Consider the following 24993-nt stretch of genomic DNA (forward strand, 5'->3'; position numbering starts at 1 on the left):
TATTGTGAAATTTTTCATTTCTGGGTCCCTTTGCCTGTATTTCTCTTCAAATGTCATTGGAGCTGCTTTTTTGTATTGATTAGTTTGAATTTTCTCCTTTGCATATACATTACACAAGATCAGATCTCTCTTTCTTTCCGTGTCCATTTTTTCTTTTTATACCTCTTAAAAGCTCTAGGTTTTGTTGATTATAATTTTGCACTTCCTCAGTTGCTTCTTTTTCCAAACAGCCCAAAGTTTCTTGATCTATATAATGTTTTTCATGAATCTGCTGTATTAATGAACACAGATTTGCATTTGAAGCTTTTGACAGTATTTCTTGTGCAAACATTTTTCTATCTTCTAATTTCTGTCTTAATCTTTTTGAATATCTTCTGTCCAGAAATTCTGGGCTTCTTGCATAATAGTAACAATATGTAATTTTTTTCTTATCCTTAATAGTCCACTCTGTCTTCTTTATAGCTCTTTTTTGGCCTATCAGTTTTTGTGTTTTGTGTAGGCTGCTATTTCCTTCTACAATAGGGGGGCCATCCTCCCCCCTGAGCCTGGCCTAACCCAACTGTAGGAATTTTCTGTGTCTTGAGGATTCTACACTGTCATTTTTTTCCAATTCTGGCCCCAGTACGCCTACCAGGATTGGACTCTTTTTTTTATCCTGGGACATTTGCACCCAGTTGTCTTTTTTATTTTTTAACGTACTTCTGTCCATGATATATGTTGTCTTGGTGAGATTTTGTAAAAACAGGGTCCACCTCATGAAGGTACTCAGCAAGACTTGAGGATGAATTAAATTCCAGCAATACTACTCTCCTTTGCTTGCTGATTTTATCATCTCTCCATCTGGACCCCGTTATGAGTATAATACCTTTTTTAACTTCTCCAAATCTTTTGGGTTTCTAATACCACAATGGGAAATGACCCCATTCCTAAGTCATAGTATGATTAAAGTTCAAGAAATTAGTATTGCTTCAATCTTTGATGTCAGCCAGAAGTGCTCTTCACAGCACCAGCAATGTGCCCAGTAATGACTCCACCTGTAATTTGTACGGAGTTAAATGTATTGGTAACATATCTAAATACGATTATAGAGTTTTTTTAGAAGTCCTGTTGATCCTACTACTATTGGAACTGCCTGGGTATCTTTCTTCCATATTGCTCTTATTTATGTCTACAAATCCTGATATTTTATGACTTTGTGACTCTGTACGCAAAACACTGTAGTCACTGGGTGTAATGATTTCAAAGATCAGTGGTCTTCTTTTTATGGGCCACTATATCTGTTTTTCTTGCATCTTTCTTTTGAACTGTTATTAATGGGTGATCCCATGTAATGTAGACTTCATCATTTTCTATGATGCTTTGTGGCTCATATTTTCAGTGTTTTTCAGCTACTTCAATATTATAATGTTTGCACAATCCACAGTACAACAGTCTTACCACATTATTATGCCTTTCAGTATACAGTCCTTCTGCCATTAGTATATCACAACCAGCAACAAGGTGTGCAACTGTTTCCAATTCTGTTTTACAAAACCTACATTTGTTTCTGCAACATGTTCAATGGACTTTGTAAACCAATGTGTACATAGCCCACTATCTTTGGCCGCCAATATTAACCTTTCATCTTTTGGTTTGAATTCACCTGACTTAACCGTTCCTGTGTTTGATCTTGATCAACATGAGGTTCTTCCAGGAGTTTTCTATACTTTCAAATATATTTATGCATTTTCTACATTTCTTGCCTTCTCATATGATCCTTCACCTTATATTGATTCTTTTATTTTTTGGCACACTCAGTTGCTACCTGATTTTTATCTACTTCTGGTTTGATTCCCATTCCCACTTGACGCAGATATGCTTCTGCTAGACTAAGAAGGGAAGTCATCTTAGGTTTATTCTTCTCATGTTTCAAAACTTTAACTATGGATCTTGTGGTGTCAGCAGATATGTATACTGTCCCACAATTGCATATCTGTACATGTAATCAATTTCAAGGAGACCCATACCTCCTACGGAACGGAGAATATATAATCTTGGTGTGCACTGATTTTTATAAATCATTTGGTGAGCATGAAGCATCCTTCTTGTTTTCCTGTCTACTCTATCCAACACCTTTTGGGACCAGTCAATCACTCGAAAACTGTAAGTTAGGACAGGAAGAGCAAACTGGTTTACAACTTGAATTTTGTTCCTAGATGTCAACACTGTTTTCAGGATTAATTTAAGTCTTCTAAAATATTCCTTACTAAGTTTTATTTGCATTTGTTCATGTTTTATTATTGATCATTCATCAATTCCCAAATATTTATACACTCCCTCTTGCTCAAGTTCTTTTATATCACATTTTTGTCCCAAACTGATATTTTCTTGGTGCTGCAGCTTTCCTGCTTTAAAGGTTGCTTTTGCACATTTATCAAGACCAAATGACATTCTTATATCATCTGAAAAAGTTTTGACTACTTGTAGTTGTGCTTTCAGTTTCTCATCTGATGAGCTATGCAATTTTAAATCATCAACAAGGAGAAGATGAGAAGTCTTTACACTTTGTTGCTTTCTGGGAGCCAAATTATAGCCATGACCTAATCTGTTAAGCAGGCAGCTTAAAGGGTTAAGGGCAAGGCAAAAGAGCAATGGTGACAGAGAGTCACCCTGCAATATCCCACTTTGGATTTTTATCCCTGGAATAATAATTTGTACTTTATCATGGCTTAACTGCAAAGCAGATTGCCACTGTTTCATGGTCGCTGTGATGTAGTTTATCAGTGTAGGATGTATCTTATACATTTTTAAGCACTCTTTTATCTACGAATGTGGGATACTGTGAAATGCTTTTTTTATAGTCAATCCATGTCATACTTAGGTTCTTCCCTCTTTTTACAGTTCTCCACTATGACTTTATTTAACATCAAATGATCCTTTGTTCCATATGACTTTCTTTTATTGCCCTTTTGTTCTATTGCCATAATTGAGTTTTCTTCAAAATGACTATAAAGTCTGTTGGCATCACTTCCAGTGTATAGTGTATATGTCAGAAGGCAAGTTATTCGTCTATAATTTTTAGGGTAGCATTCAGATTCATTCTTAAGAAGGAGCATTGTTTTTCCTGCTGTTAGCCAGGTTGGTGTCTGTTTGGGGTGCGCATATATAGCAATAACCCACGCCTGGGTGTGGGTAATGCTAAATTTACCCACGGTTGGCGTGGTTTGGTCCCGAGGGCGAAGCCCGAGGGACCAAACAAAGCCAACCGTGGGTAATTTAGCATTACCCACACCCAGAAGTGGGTTATTGCTATTATCATGACATTATTTAAGAAAAGAAACTATTACTTTTCTTAAATAATGGCATAGTATAATGCCTGTTTACTGCCCTTCCGCAGATGTCTGGCATCCGCTGCAGTTCTGATGTACTGCGGCGCCTGCGCAGTACATCAGAGTTGTCCAAAACAACGGAGAAAGCAAGATCTCCGTTGCTTTTTAGTGTTTCGCTATGTTAAATGAGTTTAACATGGCGAGACAGTTTAAAATAAGCAACGGACATCTCCGTTGCTTATTTTAAAACTGTCTCGCTATGTTAAATGAGTTTAACATAGCGAAACACAAAAAAAAAGCAACAGAGATCTTGCTTTCTCCGTTGCTTTAACACTGCCTGCTATGTTAAATGGGTTTAACATGCGAGACAGCTTTAAAATAAGCAACGGAGATCTCCGTTGCTTATTTTAGCTGTCTCGCCATGTTAAACCCATTTAACATAGCGAGACAGTGTTTAAACGAGTTATACTAATGGAAAAAGTCCGGTGACGGACCTTTTTCCATTAGTATAACTCGATTTACAATGGGCACGCTGGCCAATCAGCATGCACGTTTTGGGGGGATCATGGTATAATAAATAGTTCTTACTCATGGCTAAATCTTTGTGCAAAGATATTAATACTTTTATCCAGAAGTTAGGTTTTCCAATTAGAGGCTTTTCTTACTTTTTTTCAATTTCTCTGGCTCTTACTTCATCCCATTACATATCCTGTACCTTTGAACTTCTTATTCTTTCTTTTACTTCTTCTGTTCATTTAGCATATTTGTTATGTTCCACAGGATCTTCATAAATACTTCTCCAAAATGTATCTTTCTCTTCTTTTTTTGGTGGTCTTTCAATTCCTTTTACCTTGTTTCCCAATTCTCTGTAAAACTTTTTTGGGTCATCAATAAATTGCTTATTTTGTACTATTTCTTTATATTTATCTCTGTAAAGTTTTTCTGTCTGTGCTGATATTTTTAGTTTATTATTTGCGATACTGCATGATAAATCCTGGTCCGTTATAATACTGTGCATTGCTTTTATCACATCTATCTTTCTGAGTATTTTTATTGATCTGTTCTCTCTTCTATACTCATCTAACAATAACACTTCTTGTCTCAATTGCTTTATAGTTTTCTCTATTCGATACTTCCATAATGGTATTCAATTTCTCCCCTTCCTTTGCCTTACTACCCTGTGTTCTTGTGGTAGAATTTTATCTGTTATTAATTTAGCTGCACAGTAATATATCCTGTTTACTTCTATTTCACATGGATCTCTATGGATAGTCCTAATTACTGTGTTCATTTGTTTTATCAAACTTCTAGCTTTTTTTGTGTTTTATTGACATTCTGCAGTCTATTTCTTTCATTACTCTTGATATGTTTGTCTATCTCTATTAAATCAAGCAACTCTTCTCTTAGCTCATTTTCTTCCAGACTGTGCACATTTTTTGTTCTCCATTCTCTGCAGGCATTCTGTAGAAAGTTCTGTAGCATCTTCCTGTGGCACTTTCTCTTCAGTTTCATCCTGTGTCATCCATTGTTCTGTCATATGGGAACTCACTAGCCTATCACTCTTCATCATTGACTGTGTCAGAGTTGCCACAGTTTCCTCCTGTTCCTTCCCTTGTTGTCCAGTTTCAAGAGAACGTTTATACTGATTTTCAGTGAAAGACTCCAAAATATCTTCATATGGCAACTGACCAGTTGCTTCCCGTCCCACTGGTTTCTCCTTAATTTGGATGTCTATTGCTCTATCTTGCTGTGGTGCTTTCTGATTTAGATTTTCTACACCGAATCCTTCACTTTGCAGGTAATCCATAACCTCAGTTTCTGTTTCTTTAACTTCTCCTTTACTAATCTTCGTTTCTACTTTTCCTCATCGTCTTCTTTTTTTTGTATTGTAAAGTTTTCCATGTCTGGATTCCTTTGCCTGTATACCCTGTATGGATATTGTTATGCTTCTTAAGGATCTGCATCCAGAATCGTACTCCCTCCTTATTTCTAGAGCTCCCCCCTACTTCATCGTCATCCCTTTCTATTTTGATTTATAACCTTGTGCCTGTATTATGTATATGAGCCTTAACTGCCTAGCTCTAAAATATCCATACAAATCATGTAATCTTAAACTACCTTGATCTAATGTTGTCATTTTCATTATTCCTCACAGATCGGTCGTGGATCTGACATTGGATCCAACTCGGCTGCTTTTCCAAGACTTAGGATAAGAGTGTCAAGCTCCTCCCTCTTTCCATAATGCACCATACCTTCTCCAACTCCCCAGATTTCATTTGCTGTGCATTGCTTCCAAACGTGGTTCCAGTCTCAATCAATTTTTGAATTGGAAAATAAATTGTTTTTATATAACTTCATTCTAACAATTTTACAAAAAGTTTTTTTCTCTTCTTGTTTCTTCTGGTTTCCTCATTCCTCTGTTGATATTCACAGGTGTTAGGGACCTCAGCATTTCTTTCTCTGCCTTTTCTCTCATGCCCTTGGCATTCCCTTGTCCTTACCAAAAAAAAAAAAAAAAAAAGCTTTAGGTTTAAGCATAATTTAGAGTTAAAGTTGTATAGTAGTATTGAATTACTTTAATCGCTTATTTCCATTAACCTTTTGGGTAAGTGTGTGTGTGTGTGTGTGTGTGTGTGTGTGTGTGTGTGTGTGTGTGTGTGTGTGTGTTTGTGTTCCTATCTTGGTTGTTTTGCTCATCATGTCTAAAAAACAAACTAACAAAATTATAACCTGATGAAGCGCATATGTATGCGTGAAAGCGCTTGTTTGTTTTTTAAAATAAAATTGGATTCTTACTTTATCGTGGTGGTTCCAGGCAGTATTTTTTTCGCTCTACTTTTTTATTTGGTGCACGGAACCTTTGGATGATCGGCTTTTGTCTCCTGCTGTTGGTTTTACTCCTGATATACTTAGCCGTTCCTCACGCGATGGATGTGCCGAACATTGAATTGGACTACAATCCAACAGGTGCCATACGAACCGATAGTTGGAATTGTTTATTCTACCAAAAGGACAATCCACTTTTGCGTTTAGATACTAGTCATGAAGCTTTGGATAATGTTTCAACGAACAACGAGAATTTACATGACTTTTTTGGACATTTGAGATCATTGGAAAATGACTTATATCGCCTGCATAGGCTTGTCTGGCAAAGAAGACATCTCCAGGCGTGCCTACATTTCAAAGTCATTCCCCGAGGCATGCGTGTTCTATGCATGCCAAGTTACGGGGATAGTCATCCTGAACTGCTTCGCAAATGGCAGCAGTTAAATATTGACTTTGGCAATCAATATATACAGCTCCTATTGGAATATTTCACACCCATCGAAACGGAACTTTTGGCTAAGGTAGAGGAACAATATGATTATTTAACTGCTAATTTTAAAACAGACTTTTGTACCTCTAAGATACAATCTATGAACAAACAGTTAGCATTATATAGTAATAAACTTGAACAAGTAAAAATTAAGAAACTCAAGCGTGACTGCGAAGATTTTCAATTGGGGCGTATCTTTGTGTGGCCCAGAGTTAATACACAGTCTGGTGCTCATGCTACTCAGTCACCGGTAACTATGAATGCAGCTAATGAAGGTTCAGTTACCACTTTAACTGAATCGCTGGGTATTAGGCCAGCTTTTTCTTCTCAAGCAGATGACATTAATCATCGGGAGCCTACTACATCTAATACACCTAGCTTGTCTTTACCCTGTAACCAACAAGGCTTGAACCCTTCTGAAAACTTAGGTGCTAAGTCTAAAACTTTTGGCAAGAACAACACTTTTGCTACACCTTTGCCTTTAAACTTTCCACTCCCTTACAAGGATGCCACACGCACGCGCTCTGGGAGCAGGGGAAGAGGAAAAAGAAAACTTTCGGGAGAGACACCAGAGCGGAGAAGGAGAATGAAGAACTAAACTCCTTGTTTTTTAATCTGGCGACTAGGTCTTTTTCATTAGAAGAGCAATTGTTGCTCAATAGAGGGTTATCTTTTATACCCTCTTGTCACAGTGTGCTGTCTGACACCCTTATAGGCTTACGCTTGTTTGCAAGAAAGTTATCTCTCAAAGTGTTGTTTAAAGATGATTCATCTGATAGTCATACATCAGCTTGTAATGTTATAGCCTATAAAAGGAGAAGTTCGTTCATACCTCCGTTAACACCAACCATTGAGTGTTTTATGCGAACATGTGAACATGACTTCTATAGTTACTATGAGCATGATAAGCATAGTAACATCTTTGTAAATTTGAATTATGCACAGAGAAATTCCCTAGACGCACTGGTTAATGATGTGAACACAGTATTTAAACCAGCGGATAAGGGAGGGGGTGTTGTCGCCTTAGACAAATGTTTTTATGACCAATTGATGAATACAATGCTTAGTGAGGATAAGGCCTATAAAATCATTGATAAATTCAAGGTTACATCAATAGTTAACTATGTGCATGACACATTGTATGACCTGCTTATGACAAGATCAATAGATAAGTCACTATATGATTTTTTGAAGGTAGATTCACCCCTCATTCCGGTCATAAAAGGACTGCCAAAATTGCATAAAGGTGAATACCCTCCCCCACTACGACCCATAGTATCGGGTGATCACTGGGTCACTGAGAATGCCTCCCTTTATATACAATCGAAGCTTGGTCCGATGACAAAAGAAATACCAACTATTTTGAAAAACTCGTATGATCTATTAGAAGATCTGAAACAAGATATAGTAATTGATAAATTAAATGTGAATACTTTACTTGTTACATTGGACATAAAGAGTCTTTTTACCAGCATTCCCAACGACTATGGGCTTGATGCTATCAGGCTCCACTTAGTTGAACAGGGAACCATAGACAGCAATGAAATTATGAATATCTGCTGCCTTTTAGATTTGGTCCTAAACAACAATGTCTTTTTGTTCAATGACATGGTATATGCGCAAACATGGGGAGTAGCCATGGGCACTCCCTGTGCCAACGCATATGCCAATTTAGTTATTCACAGATGGGAGAAAGAGAATATTTTTGGTGACCCTAGGTTTGACAATGTAGTCATCTACAGACGTTTTGTAGATGACGTCATTATACTATGGAATGGAGGTGCAGATGAGCTTGAAGATTTTGTCAGCTATATGAATGATACAACTTCATTTCTTATATTCACCTATGAATATTCTTCAGTAAAGGCTGACTTTTTAGATATTTCCATAACTAAGAATGACAACAACTGTTTAGTCACTACCTTATACAGGAAGCCTTGCTGGAGGAACAGTATCCTTCACTATAACAGCTTGCACCCACGATACACTTTCCGCAATATTATAAAAGGGCAGATCAGTAGGATTTTAAAAATATGCACTGATAGACATGATGCTCTGTGTCTGATTGAGCAACAGAAATATCTTCTTATGGATAGAGGATATCCTGTGGACCTGATCAATGAAGTGATAGATTCTACTCTAAATAATCATATCCCATGGAATAAAAGAGGGAAAGTCAAATATGGATTAGGGAAAGATAATGGCATCAAATATGATATTAAGTATACCAGTGACGTTGAACACTTAACTGAAATTATAAAAGGAAATTGGAAAATTTTGCTGTCTGAGCCACACCTTTTGAAACTATTAGGGAATAGACCTAATTTCAGATTTAATAACTGCATGAATCTTAAAAGATTATTATGCAAAGATAAATATGAGGTCAAGCACATTGATATTCGAGCCCAGATAAGAACAGGCACTTATGCATGTGGCAGGTGCTCCATGTGCACATTTATAAGTAGGACACAGGATCTTAGGATTCCAGGCGTTAACTTAAACTTTAGAGCTACCTTTTATGCCACTTGCAATACACAAAATGTTATTTACTTTGCGAAATGTGATCAATGTGATAGTTACTACGTAGGCATGACCTCACGAAGACTCAGAGACCGAGTCTATAATCATGTCTACGATATTAGAAAGGGCAATTCTACTAGTGCCCTAGCCACACATTGCAATGAAAGATCTGGGCATAGATTTAGTTTTCAGGTGCTACAAGTTATCAATCCAAATAGGAGAGAGGGTGACCATTTTGGCACTATTGAAATGTTTGAGCTTAAGTGGATACTAAGGCTAAAGGCGCACATACCACCAGGACTCAATACTGCCATAAATATACGTCCTGCTTTATTGGGGTCCATCTAAGATAGTTATCTCAAGTGCATAGCAATGCATAGTTTATATGACAGAATTTATATTATATTCACGCATCTATGACATGTTTTGATGCATAACAATACATTGAATATGTAGGCATTAGAATGAGGATTTCTCCATATATGCATTTATATCTGATAGGACAATATTAATATACTATGAATCTTATATAAGAGATATTGGTGCTAATATAGCATTATTGCCTAGGACTAGAATAATGCTCTTTATTATATATTTCTGAACATCTATATTATATAGCCAATGGGCTACTTTGTGGTTTTGTAGGCATTTAATTATGCTTAACGTTAACGCCTTTATGCTGTGGCTTTATTCATAACTCTGGTGAGCATGCATTTAGACAAGCTCTTGCTTGTTGTTATGAGATCCACTAGCTGTGGCTGAATATTGAAGAAATATTATATGTTGATATCTATCCAGAGTCATCGGGGACTATTAATATTCATGTTCCTGGTCATTACAACACTTTGTATAATGTGTATTTGGAGTTGTAGATTGGAAGCTTGAGCCTTTAGCTCTCTCCCATGTTTTGTCTGAATGTGACAATCCCCTCTATCGCCACATAGAGTGGCGTTTTTTACTTACATCTCTTGTACATTGTTTGATCCATACATGCACTTGTTTTTTTATTATAATCTTGACTACCCATATTATATAGCCAATGGGATGCTTCATGGCTCCGCTGGCGCTCAATTGCGCCAAATATTGATGCTACTATGCTATGGCTTTGTTTATAAATATGGTGAGCACGTTCTCTGACAAGCCTTTGCTTGTTGATATGAGATTCATTGGTTGTGGCTGAATACTGAAGAAACATTATATGGAACTGTTGGTGATCGTGCTCCTGATTACTATAACACTTTGCATAATGTGTATTCGGAGCGTCAAATTGGAGGTCTGAGTCTCTACTCTCTCCTATGCTTTGCTTGGGTATGGCAATCCCTTATATCGCCGCAAGAGTGGCGTTTTCTTATTTACATCATTTGTATATTATTTCATCTATATACAGACACCTGAGAATGTTAAATAAGACGCTATTTATGTTTATTGGTTACAATAGCGTGTTTTTCCATCTCTATACAGAGTAAGGTATAATGAAGAAATTATGATATATATACACATCAAGAATGATATACCATCGCTTGGCTTCATTGTGTTGCTATGATCTTGCATAGATAATATAGGAATATATTTATTATATCTTATAAGTTCATGAAATGTCGGTCTTTCATTGTTTTCATCATGTTAAGATAGCAGCTGTTAAGATGAATATTTGTTAAAGAATATATAGGTTTGTTACACAAACCACAAATTTAGAAACGCACCAAGCTCATTGATAATCTTTCACAGCATACGATATATTGAAAGCTGAGTGAGACATAAGTTATGTCCTAATTTACACGCTATGTTTTCTATATGCTGCTATCCTTTCCTAAGGTTGTTTGCCTTTCACGAAACCAGTATGACTATGTAATTAAGAAACGGGATGATTAATAACTGTTTTGGTTCATTTACGATAACAAGTTTAGCTTAGTCTACTTAAAGCAGTATAACATATATTATTTGATTTTTGCTTTAGTGCATCCATATACTTTTGCATAATGTGGATTTGATGCACTTTATTGGATGTTAAGAGACTTTTGCTTAGCTAATTATCATTGTTTTTATATGATGTGATATATTTTTATTGTTTATACATAGTTGTTTTAAGTTATGTTAAATGTTTTCAGTGCATCTGTAACTTTTGTTTAAGGTCTGCTGACAGAAGTAATACAAATGATGGGTGTTCCCATTCCAGCAATTATGTTCTAATTAATTGATTAATTGGTAATTATTTTGCTAAACTGATGGTTGGTTTTACTATATAAATGGGCGTCTTTTATGTGTAAATTATAACCTGATGAAGCGCATATGTATGCGTGAAAGCGCTTGTTTGTTTTTTAAAATAAAATTGGATTCTTACTTTATCGTGGTGGTTCCAGGCAGTATTTTTTTTTTTTCGCCTGTATTATGTATATGAGCCTTAACTGCCTAGCTCTAAAATATCCATACAAATCATGTAATCTTAAACTACCTTGATCTAATGTTGTCATTTTCATTATTCCTCACAGATCGGTCATGGATCTGACATTGGATCCAACTCGGCTGCTTTTCCAAGACTTAGGATAAGAGTGTCAAGCTCCTCCCTCTTTCCATAATGCACCATACCTTCTCCAACTCCCCAGATTTCATTTGCTGTGCATTGCTTCCAAACGTGGTTCCAGTCTCAATCAATTTTTGAATTGGAAAATAAATTGTTTTTATATAACTTCATTCTAACAATTTTACAAAAAGTTTTTTTCTCTTCTTGTTTCTTCTGGTTTCCTCATTCCTCTGTTGATATTCACAGGTGTTAGGGACCTCAGCATTTCTTTCTCTGCCTTTTCTCTCATGCCCTTGGCATTCCCTTGTCCTTACCAAAAAAAAAAAAGCTTTAGGTTTAAGCATAATTTAGAGTTAAAGTTGATAGTAGTATTGAATTACTTTAATCGCTTATTTCCATTAACCTTTTGGGTAAGTGTGTGTGTGTGTGTGTGTGTGTGTGTGTGTGTGTGTGTGTGTGTGTGTGTGTGTGTGTGTGTGTTTGTGTTCCTATCTTGGTTGTTTTGCTCATCATGTCTAAAAAACAAACAGGCTTTAAGAGATGCACTTCTTGTGGACACAAGAGCCCAAATTCCGATGCCCACACGAAGTGCATCTATTGTTTAGGACCAGGACATTTGGATGTGGATTTTGTGGTGTATGTGGCCTTTAACTCTCGGGCTTTGGCCAACCATAGGAAAAAGCTGATTTTGAAAGGCCTGTTGCCAGTGTCTTCCACTTCTGGAGCTCAAACCCCCTTAAAACACATTAAATGCAAATTATACCTCTCTGCTTCTCTGAGGGAGTCATTGGAGCCTGGTCAGAAGAGACCTAAAGTCTCCAATCTGACTACCCTGGATCTGAGCACCACTAAGAAGTCATCAGATCCCAAGACCTCCTCGGATCTGTCGTCTTTGACACCAACCATTTATAAGCCACCCTTGGATCCAAAGACCCCATTGGACCAGATTTATTCAGCTTTGAGTAGATACAAATTGTCTTCGGATAATAGGTCCTCTGTGGATTCAGAAGAAACCATAGTTATTTCAGGCTCCCTTATTTCAGATACCTGTTGTTTGGATCCCAGGGCTTTGGATCTGATTCTTAGGAGCCATACACCAGTATTCCATTTGGAATCAAGTTCTCCAGGTTTTCCCACCAAGGTTCTTCAGACTCTGACAAAGTCCAGACACCCTTCCTTCTTGTCTTCTTCCAGGTATTCCCGAGCTTCACTGAGGCCAATATGGACAGGATGATGTGGAAGTTCCTCAGGGCACAGATTCAGATGGGGGATCTTGCCATCTCCATCCAGTCTTGAATATGTGAGGACTCCTTCACTTACTTTACAGACACCTTTTCTGATCTGACACTTGGCTTCGGAACCCCAGGATCCTGAATACCCAAGAGAGTCAATGTTGAATCCGAACAAGCTCCCTTCCTCAACTCTGACTCTGTCCCTGACCAGCCCTACTCCATTTTTGTTGGATCAGAGCAGGTCCCAGAGCTAAGACCTCAGCGTCAATTCTAAGGAATTGCCTTCAGCTCTGACTGTCAGATCCATCACTTCCCCTTGGGGTTTCGGCCCTCGACAGCTCAAGTCCGGATCTGTCTGGAGGCCTTGTTTCTGTGTTTGACTCTGCTGTATCTCCTCCAGTAACTTCAGCTGCTAGGGAGAGGGAGAAAGTCTCCCCAGGTCCGTTGGCATTCCACATTGCAGAAAGGGCTTTCTCTAAGAGCAGAGAGTTGTCTCTTCACACTCAGGGTCTGCCTCGTCCTTCATCAGATCTTTGCAAGCACTGAACCCATCAGTTAGCCTGCTCCAAGGAGCCTCTGGACTGCTTCTACTCAGAGAGTCTCCCCTTCTTCCAATACCTCCCCGGAACACCCCACAGAGGACGTCCCTCAAAAGAAAAAGTGTAAGAGGAGGCACATAGATTCCCCCATGGAGTCCCTCACAGAGGATGCCAATTTTGATGAGGGAGAGGGATCTCCTTCATCACCACCTGATGATATCTCCTTCAGAGACATCCTATAGCTTCTTAGGCAGAAAGGTGGCTGGTCCCCCAAACCTCCTTCTTCTGAGAAATTGATATTCCTGGAGGCTTTTTGGGCAGGTCCGTCAACGTCCTGGGTGACTCTCCCGGCAGATGAGCTGATAGATTTAGTTTCCTGCTGGGTCTGGAAGGAACTAGAGATGGTTGAGCCTATTACTAAGCACCCTGACAGGTTCCTTAGCCTACCTTCTGATCATCTGCATTGGAGTAAAGGCATTCCGGTAGATTTTATTTATTTTTGTTTTTATTTATTTTTTATTTATTTTAATTACATTTGTTGACCGGGCTAGCCTAACTGGATATATGTCCATTTTCAGTAGAGGCCCGGGTAGATAAGCTCCAAGACATGGTCCAATACAATAATACAAGAACAAACAAATAAAAAATAAGAAATAAAATCAAATGTTCTAGTAAAAATAGCAATTTTCCTAGTACGTAAAAAAATACATCAACAATGGTAACATGTATTACAGCATAGAGGTTGTAACAGGATGTAGCATAGAGGTTGTAACAGGATGTAGCACAGAGGTAAAAAGTCATAGACAGTGCAAATTGAAAGAACGGAGACAACAATGCAGGTTAAGTCAGAGGTAGATAAAAGGAAATAATCATAGTAAAAAGAAAAAAAATCATCAGCAATTGTAACATGTGAATTACAGCATAAAGGTTTAAGCAGGATCTAACACTGAGGTCCTGCACCATAAAATAGTGCTATTTTTATGTATGGAGACATAATACAGGTTAAGTTAGAAGTAAAAAAAAAGGAAGTTAGATGTGTAGTATTGTAGCAAAGGATTTGCTTAAGAAAAGGTATATAAAGAGGATAGAAATAATGAAAAAAGCTAGATCAGAAATGCAAGCATTCAAATTACAGTCAAAGGATCCTGTTATGCCAGTAGAAAACCTTCCCTCTGGAACACAGGTATTGATCAAGACGTTCCAGACGGACGGTTCGTGAGATAGTAATTGGCAAGGACTTTTGAAGTAATTGCTGAGTTAGGACCTCTAGTGTACAAAGTTAAAGGAAAGAAAAAAAGCAAAATAATTCTTGTTCATAGAGATCAGTTGAAAGTCATTAAGTGACTTCATGTTTTGTGTTTTTTTTCTGTAGACTCATGGCAAATGCCAAGTCTGAAACAGTTGAAAAAACATCTATCAAAATAACTTTTCAGATTAATACCACTTACGTGGAAAGGTTATATTATTGTGCATAAGGAAGATTCTGTTTGTTATTGTACTGACTTTACTCATTGGAGCCCTTGGGGTAGGGTGTCAAACAGGAGAAATGCAAGTTTGGAAAATAGACAATGACAATAATACTCTAAAGCTAGGTTGGTGTGAATGCTCAAAGATTAATCTTTTTTGTGGGCAAAAACAGCAGGACAACTTCACTTGTCCCTCTAACATTAATTGTACCTTTGGGCATATAATAGTTCCCAGTAATGTTACCTATTGGTCCGCTGTTATGGGTCATTATTACATTCGACCAAATAGTCCTAAGGTAACCGTTGAATTTGATTCCAAAGTTTCTATTAAATGTTGTCAATTTCCTATATTTTATTTGGGAAAAGGAGAAAATTCAAAGATATATCCACCATCAACACAACGGCTAGTCTTCACTTATGTGAAGAAATGTGGTAATCATACCATACAGGGAATTAGTATTCCTCCCAATTATACGAAAGTACAAATAAATTTTACTACTGGAGTTTCTGTAATATGTACTAATACCACAGTCATTACAGGCAGCATACATTGGGCATATGTTCTATCAATATTAACAGGTAAACCTACCTCTGTTCATACAGACCATTTGGTTAAAATCATTCTACCTGTAAAAAGGTAGGCAGACAGTATCAAAAGGTTGTAGTACATTTTAACAGCACATTCCCAGACAAAGGCAGGTCCCGATATAAAAGTGCATGGTATAATACTCTGCTAGGAAGCCTAGGTACAGGCATGGGAGCTATTAATGTAGCTGACATTGAAATTCTTACTAATCTATTAAAAGTTGTGGGGGAAGATATCTCTCAGATTGTGCATTTACAAGCATCTTGGAATCCAGAAATATGGAAGACACACCTGCACAATATAAATTATCAGCAGCAATTTTTAGACAGTTATGATGCTATGCAGCTACATCAGTTGAAATTTGATGGTAACTTGACAATTTTTGTAAATTGGACAAAATGCACTATGCAATCTTTGTATGTGGAAATTCAGAAAAATAGAGTACAAACTGAACTTATGTTACAAAGTGAAAATATTTGGCAACAATTGTTTAACAAATGGATACCTGATACAGATTGGATTAAGCTATTTACTGAAGTAACATACTGTGCATTTATGCATTATAATGTTACTGATACAACTATTATGTGTCAGTTTACTGTGTTACCTATGATATTTGTCGTACCAAAAGGGTATGAGTATTGGTTGCCACAATTTGAAGGTAATTATATAGATATGTGAGGAAAAACACATAAAATTGAGTATTGTACGCAGACTCAAAATGGACTAATTTGTAGACAGCATTCGCCTGTCTATGAACCATGCTTACTGCAGCATTCTGTTAATTTGTGTAAATGGACTATTATGCCTTCTTCTTTTCAAATGTTTACAGAAGTGGCTCCTCAATATATTTGTCTGGTTACATATCAAGACGTAGGTCATAATTTTGTAGGATGTTTATCACATGCTGATTTCCTTAAGTGGAATAATAAGAGCTATGTGTTTACTGAACCCATAGAAGTGAATATTTCCAAGAACTAGAATTATGACTTAATACAGCTTCCCAATATATCTGTTTCCTTTGATAATTTAAAAAACATAATGAACAATACTAAAATTCTCAGAGAGTATTTGGAAAAAAGAAATAAAAGTATTCTGTATTCTGAGGCATTAAGCATCATTGCAAAAGATAAAACTACTTAGTTTGGCTGAAAAGACCAAAAAAGACACTGCTCACAACTGATGGGATATCATTACTGGTTGGTCAAAATCAGGAAAAAATCTGTTAAATTGTTTGACACATCCTGTATTAGTAGTGTTGGGCATTATAGTCATATTAACTATCTTGAATTGCTATATAAGTTGTCATTTGGGAAAAACTTATAGAGTTCAGCAAATCATGATGGTTAACCTGAATAAACTGGAAAAGCTTTCAGTGTGTGCCATTGAAGAAAAAATTGAAAATGAACAGTCATTTTCCGCTTTTTAAATAAAAAGTGGGAATTGTGAGAGTAAAGAACAGGTTAAAATGGATTTCTGTGGATTTTTCTGAAAATGTGAAATAAATATTCTGCATTTCAGTTTGTAGAGTGCACTCAGCTTGAACTCAGTTACCTAACTTGGCAAAACTGTATAGCTTGGCATTCATTGTTAATAAGAATCAGAAGTAAAATATTTTATCTCTTATAAACTATGCAGCTTTGTAAAATTATTATCTACAAGCAGGTCAAGACGAACTCTTGTATGCAGCTGTGTCTCGTTAGCATGATACGCAAGATGGCCAAGAACGAAAAGAGTTATTCTTCAGGAACAGAATGTTTAAAATATGGAAAACAAACTGTCAGCAGACCAGCTTCAAAGGAAAGACTTATTATTCTGGCAAATTTAAACTGCTGATGCAGGCAGAAAAGACACTATAAAGATTGGGACTTTTTCTTTTGTATCAGAGACTTTGATTATTCTATTCTTGCAGACCTAAAACTGTCAGCTGAAGTACGTTTTTGATGTATATACCTTTCATTGTTAAGCTAGATGTAAACCTCATGTGCAGTAAATGAATGTCATAACAGCAGAACTGTCTCAGTGTCTTCATTGAGTAAAGGTACAGACTACCTGAAAAGTGTAGTATAATTTTAACAGTAAGTGTTCATCTCAGACTTACCCAGCTGTTGCTATATGTGTAACTGTATTTTCAGTTAACCTGGAAATGAAATTATTGCATTTGTGTGGGTGCTTGCTTGGTGTAGAAATGAAGATGGCTTTTACTGTAACTACCTCTCTACTGTCCCTGATTTGGACTCAAATTTTGGCTTGGTTCCTCTTAATTCCTCCTAAAAATTTGTGACTTTTGGAGAAAAGGTAGTGAATTATACTTAATAAATAATGATGATACTTAAAGTTATTGACATATTTTACTTCAGAAAATGTATATTAATTCACATTCTCTTATTCTGTCAATGTCTCAAATTAACAGTACTAATGTTTTAAAAGTGTCACTGATTGTCCCTGATTAATTCTGGATCTGTCCCTGATTTTGCTGAAATTTATCCCTAATTCATTGAAAGTAATTAAGTAATGTAATTTTCACAGTACTGGCTTTAACTTTCATGACATTCTTTTCTATCAGTTTTCATAGTCATTTCAGATTTTACCGAGGTATGTTTTTCTGTTTCTCCTAAAGGTTTTGTTTTTTTGCGGAAGAACTTCACAGGACTGTAGCTCAAAGCTATACTAACCCTGGAAAGAATGACCATGATGGTCATCAAAGGTTCTTATGTAATTATTCATTGTCCATATTAATTGCGTTTTGAATGGCTAGAAACAACTTTTAGATAACTGTTGATGTTAATACAATGAAGCTGTATTTTGAAGATCTTTCCCCTAATTAAAGAACAGTGAATGAGAAACATCATTAAGGACTCACAGGGATTTTATTATTATCCTGGTTGCATCTAGACAATTGTAAGATAAAACTGGTCATAGCAACAATATAAAGCATTGTTCTCGTCAGTGCTTTGATGCTGTCTCATATTACTACTGTGTGTCATGATCCCTACATATTTTTTATATTGCTGTGTTTCTACAGAAGAATACCAGTGTACTGGGAACTTGGAGCAAGATTTCACTGAACTTTGTGTTCGGTTGGGACTGATAGAGATTCCTCGTGTTGTACCTCGACTTCGCCCACCTTCTACTCCATCATTAGATAAAACTATTCATGGTAAGGAGCTTCTAGGTAATTTTTAAACTCAAATATCAGCTGGTGAAACAAATCTACCTTTTGTATAGTAGGCAACTTCTCATACTATTCTGTTATCAGTGACATGGTGACACTTAGCCTAGATTTCCAAAGCCATGAAAATGCTGTAAGTTGTTTGTCTGAGATGATGAAAGTGTAAATGAAATGCTGGTTGAGACTTGTGTCTAGGAGCTATGAACTCATCATCATAAGCTTTATTGTCATCAACAAAGTCTTGGAGTCAGTTAAATAGCCTTACAAAAGCTTTCCTATTGATTAAAATGTACAACTAATATTATCCAGCGTGATTGATGCTGGAAAGCAAAATGATAAACTTGTGTTTTCCTCCTTTAAATATTGATATCATGTTTGATGTCTCATCATACATTGCATTTGTTTTAAGCTGTCTAATGCAAATATTCAGTATTTTATCACAAATAGTCTCCATCCATTCCTCAGTAGTAACATTTGTTTAAATTCCCATGCATTAAACTCCTTGTCTAGGATGTTTTTCGTGTTATTTGAGTTTTAGTAACAAGTTGTTTAAAAAAACATTCTAGACAAAATGTTATATTACCTTGTGTTACACATATCTATTTTCAAGTGTAGTTATTCCAAACAGGTAAGTATTCCAACGACTAAAAATAATTAAAAATAATGATTAATATTAAACAAATCTTTCATTCATTCATTCATTCATTCTCCAGTACAGGGAATCAGAACCTACTGTGGCACTTATGGTGCAAAAAACAGAAGAGCTAACCCAAGTAGGGTGCCTGACTTTTGCAAGGTGCATACATTCACTCAGCCATGTCAAGTGTACCTACAAGCATTATGGAGGACTGCCATTTCACTAACAGCATGTCTTTGGGATGTTTACAGAAACTGGAAAACCATGCAAAAGTCCACACAGATTCAGGAATAGCATGCAGAGTGCATATGTAAGGTCTCCAAGGAGGGAAATAAAGAGAAGACCCAAGTGCTTTGAAGCAGCAGCACTGACCTCTGCAACTCGCTGCCACTCCTCTGATGTTTAAAAATGCTTGCAAAGCAGTGGTGGCTGGTGACTTCAAATCAAAGGGGGAGGTTGCAGGAGACAGTTGAATGGGTGGGGCCAATGGGAAGGAATATGACCAACTAAAAGGGGTGGGGTTATGCTCAAAACCATAGAAACTGGAACTTTAATTAAATACACTGCCCTAGGTGCCAAACCATAATTATGAGAGTTCAATCAAGACAAAATGAAGTGTAGAAGAAAAAAATATATTTCAATGCATTGGCTACATGACAGCTTATTTAATATCTAGATGGAAACAAAAAGGTTGTGAGGCATGAAAAAATAAATTACTTTTTAAATACATTACTAGAATGCCAGTCAAAATCAAGTATAAAAAAACAAGCAGCACTCAACTCAAACCACTTATACTTGCACTGCAGTTCTAATTATAATTTATATTCAGCCTTATAAAAGTACCAAATAACATGCTGAAAGTAGCAATCTCTGTGATACCCTCACTTATAAAAATGTTTCTTATCCAAAAAAGACCTGCTGCCTGACAACAACTATATACTCGTTTCATGGGGAAAACATGATCGAAGTAAAAAATGAACAGCAAACAAGAAACAAGCTTAAGATAAATTGCTTAAAGGATTACTGCACAGGTTATGGACCACACATGATAGATTAGCATTCTGTTTAGTTTATGGGTAAAGCCTGCAAAGATGACTGGAATTCTCCAACAAATGTAATGAGCTTCTGGAAATACTGTAATCCTGTCCTTTATTACAAATACTGTCATATGCAAATCAATACCTAAGGCTTATATGTTATCTAGGTATGTAAATATTCTCTGCATGACAACAGCAAAAAGGCTTTCAATGATGGTAATTCTTTAACAGTATGCTTATTAAAGCTTACTTGCATCTTACAATCTCAGACAAGCTTATCTGATGGTCATTAAAGCATTGCTACTTAAACACAGTGCAACAGGCACTGCAACAATATGCATTTTCTGAATAATAAGAAGCATAAATTAACAGTATAAAAATATGACAGAAAACCAGAACATTCTGAAAAATCAAGGACAGATGAAAAGCCACTGTAGTACTTGTGTCTACCTTGGATGGGGAGATACTCTGCACACTTACACTGCATAACTGTTCCTTGCCTTGCTTGGTCACATCCAGAGTCACTACATGGGGGAGTGGGGTGCAACAATTATGTCACAATTTGAAATGTCTCAGGCTGACAGTGATGGCCCTGACACATTTGTCATACCTCAACCTCAGAGCAAGAAATCTAGACAAAGCCATAAATAGGTGGGACAAAGGCCCAAAAATAAGGACAATTTTTAAAGCTTGGTCTTAGAAAGATAATAGAATAATAGGTCTTGCATTAGTATGAATTAACTGAAGGGTATGAAATCTGAAACTCAAATGTCTGTCATTATTTTCTAACTTCAATCTTTAATGATTTGCTACTAATTTGCCAGAAAACCACAATTTTATGAAAAATAGACCAAACATGTGATGCAAAAATATAAAATAGCCACACAATACAGCTAGGACCCTGTCAAAGAAGGGACGCTTTTTTAATATTAGTACTGTTAAGATGAGCAGCTGATAAAATAAGAGAATCTACATGCATTTCTGAAATAAAAGTAATCTATAACTCTGAGCATCACACTTATTTATTAATTGTAAACCCTCCACATTTTCTTCCCAAATTGCCATTTTGTTGTGGGATTATTAGGAGGAGGGCAACATTTTGTGCCAAAGTTGGGGACAGTTGAAAGGTCTGGATATACCTAATTCTATAAAGCAATGTATTTGCGCGTAACTCTCAACCTTTTAATGCAGAAAATCTGGACAAGGCTAAATATATTGGGGGAATGTACAGACAGTGCTAAAAAGTGCTCTTGTATAAACTTAGCTGACAGAATAACAGGTCTTGCTTTAGCATACATTTTTTTGAAGGGTATGAAGTCTGAAACTCGATTTCTGTCATTATTTAGTGACTTTATTCCTAAATGATTTGCTAGAAAACCACAAACTAAAAATAATAAGAAAAAATCTATTCATTCTGCAAAATCTGGACAGTGGAGAGGTATAGTTCATCTGGGGCTGTCTTTGAGTTTGCTGCCCTTCCCCCCTCACAAAATCATGGTCGAATGCCCCCCCCCCGCAAGCTATTCTAGTGTCCCATTACTTGGCTATTTCACCCCATTTACCATAAATACTGTAATGTGCATACCGCTTTACTTCTACGATGATTTGGATTTAATTTAAACGTTTTATTTTACATTTTAAAGCACAAACACTAATAGACATCTGCTAAAGAAAGCAATGCGGTCTCATAATGAAAACAGACTTAGCATTAAAACTTCTCTGCCCTTGAAACTCACATTCATTGAAACAGCATTGAAACCCACATTCAGAGAAAATACATCTGGCCAGTGGCAGATAAAGATTAACTTTGGGCTATTTTCAAATCATAGACCCCCTTGCACATGAAACATATATGTGTTCTTTTATACACCTTCCTGATTGTATTAAATTATATTCTTATAATACAGTACAGTTGTTAGAGGGCATTTTAAATTTATTGTTTTGAACATTTTTTCCAGTGAACAATGAAACAGAATGCATGCACCAATAATGACAAAACTGCCCAATTGAGAACATTTCCATCATAAAAGTCTATTCAAACTTCTACAGTCCACCAGTATCAGTAAATATGCACAATCTCAGAAGTAAAAGTCATCTAAATAATTCCACATTAAAGAGATCTGTAACCAATGAAGATGTTGCTGCTAGCAAACAACTTTATAGTTCATTGTTTCATCTACAAATAAAGTGCCTGTTGCCCTTGAGGAATAAATTGCCCATATTACATTAAAAATAATAAGCTAGTAATATTGCAATAGGGAATGGATGGCAAACTTATAACAGGTTGATAGTTACTAGGTATCACTGCCAAAGAGGACATTCTCAGGACTTCAGCATCTACCCCCTTTAAAAGTACAACATAGTACAGTAATGCATCTGCATACTGTGGGAGTAGAACCCACAGCCTTCTGCATTGAAACAAGTACACTACCTGTTGTACTATTAACAATGCAAGCAGACTCAGCATAGGCAGCACTAAACTTCTCTTCCCCTGAAGGGAATTCAGGCTCTTGCTACCTGCATGCAAGGTTGAGGGTTTGAGCCTGAGTTACTCTCTCTAGCCACCAGGCATAGTTAACTGGGGCATTTCATACACACACACACACACACACACACACACACACACACACACACACCAGTACATGTCCCATCCCATCAAAAACTCTGTAGCAATGTGTCCCATCAAAAGTCTGCAGCTCCTGTTTCTTAGTGAGTTTAAGTTCAAACAGCAGCAGCAGCAGCTCCTGTTTCTCAGCACCAGAATGACACGCATGCATGTGCTACCTGTAGCTCGTTCCAAGCATGCACAGACTGCAGACCCCCTTCAACTGCATAGACTTCTGGAGCATCTGTAGACTGCTGCTGCCTTCTTTTTGAATCTGGTCTGGTTAAACAGCAGTCCAGATTCAAGTTTCTGAGCACGCTCTGGGTTTTCTTTATTTTGAGATTTTTTCTTTTATTTTGGTTTGCAGCTGGGGGGCTGCAGTCCTGCAGTCCAATATCACGAGCCACCACTGCTGCAAAGTAAAATCATCCTGAATACATTATTATAAGAAAATGTACTTTTTTGAATCTATACCGAGTAATAATAGTGTAGTTGTTAACTACAGTGGTATAAACAGATTCTTGATAAAATGAAAGACCACTGTGGTCAAGTTTATATACATATTTAGACATAAAATAATTTTTTGTGTTCCAGTGGTAACAGTATGAAATATGAATGTAGCAATGATGTATATCAAAATATTTTCCTGTACAACTACTGAATGATGTGCAACGTTTAGCTAATTAAAGCTGATTTTGAAAACACACAATAACCAAAGTAAAATTAAAATTAAAAATACTTAAGCACTTGCTAACTTCTGAGTTTTGATTTGCAACAACTTTAAAAAGTTTACATTTTTTGTATTGGATGAAGTAGATTCAGGGATCCTAGTGGGTGATTTCAAAGCCTTATTAGAGTGTAGGGAGAGTAAAGGGCAGATAGCTTTAAAAGCTGATGTTTTGCCAGGACTGGATGAAACTATCAATATTAAGTGTTTTCTTCAAATGCAGAGACATTAAAGAGTCCCCAATTTTTTATATCTTAGAAATATGTATATACACATATGCGTCATTGTATGTACTCATTGAATTGAGTCATATTAATTTTATTTCTTATATATATTTTTGTATAATTTTTTTTATTTTCAAATCTGATTGTTTAATTATTTATGTGATTTTATTGGTTGAACACAGTCATGTGTTTTGTATATAAGGATGGTGTTACATTGATGTATTTATTTTGAGGAAGTTTGTGTTTTACTATTAAAATGAACGAAAGCGCTAAGTGTTTGGAGTCTGGCTCTTCTTTTTTAACCTGCTGAAATTTTTGTTTTTTTAGTGTTACTTGGGTGCAGTGGATATCAGCCTTTTAACTTTTGAGTTTCCCTGATTTAAAAAAAAATTAAAGTAACATAGCATTCACAGATTCTTGGGAATGCTTGAAACAACATCATTAATGCCATATGTCAAAGAATGTGCTGAGTCAAAAATAACTTCTCAGATACTTAAATTCTCTAACAAATTTCATCTGAACCTATATTCCCATCTAGTATATCCCATCGTAAAGAATTTTTAAATGTTATAAACTTTATTCAATGTTATCTTGTTTTAGCAGCCCTTGTCTGAATATCAAATAAATAGTTTTGTAGAAATTTAACAAACTAAAATGTATGAGTAGTAGCTAAAATTGTTACAGTATCTACATGCACTCACTTTTTCTATGGAACACATCTTGGATAGTAATTTAAGAACAGCAAGCTTAAAAAGATAGACGCTAGAATGGATCGCTATGGGACCCCTGTAATCTACCTACATGGAAAAGAGAACATGCCATTTTTTACAGTACAAATAAGAAATCGCTATACTAGAAAAAAAATTGAGCACTTTCAACTCTATTTAATCCAAAGATTTCTCCAGAATATCCACTCTCATTTTAAAATGGTTTAAAAATTCATGCACCCATGTCACATATGCTTGTATATATCAATTAATGGGGCCATTTTATTTATTATCTATATAATTATTTATTCACATATGATTACCATGAAAATCTGACTGGTTAGGTACCCATTTTCAGTGGAAGCTCTAGGAGAAAAGCTCCAAAGTTACAAAAGC

The 24993-nt window shown here is 36.3% G+C and overlaps 1 protein-coding gene across 4 annotated transcripts in view; it reads left to right on the forward strand.

Moving 5' to 3' along the window:
• The window catches only part of LRRC71 (leucine rich repeat containing 71), a 2015367-nt gene that overhangs the window by 932682 nt on the left and 1057692 nt on the right, over positions 1-24993 (forward strand). For all 4 annotated transcript variants that reach the window (XM_044079834.1, XM_044079832.1, XM_044079831.1 and 1 more), the window contains exon 3: positions 18514-18648. In XM_044079834.1, the coding sequence (XP_043935769.1) occupies positions 18514-18648 (135 nt within the window). The remainder of the gene's footprint in view (positions 1-18513; positions 18649-24993) is intronic.

This window comes from Protopterus annectens, chromosome 8.part0, assembly GCF_019279795.1.
Source record: "Protopterus annectens isolate FY-2018-M chromosome 8.part0, PAN1.0, whole genome shotgun sequence".
Classification (NCBI taxonomy): domain Eukaryota; kingdom Metazoa; phylum Chordata; order Ceratodontiformes; family Protopteridae; genus Protopterus; species Protopterus annectens.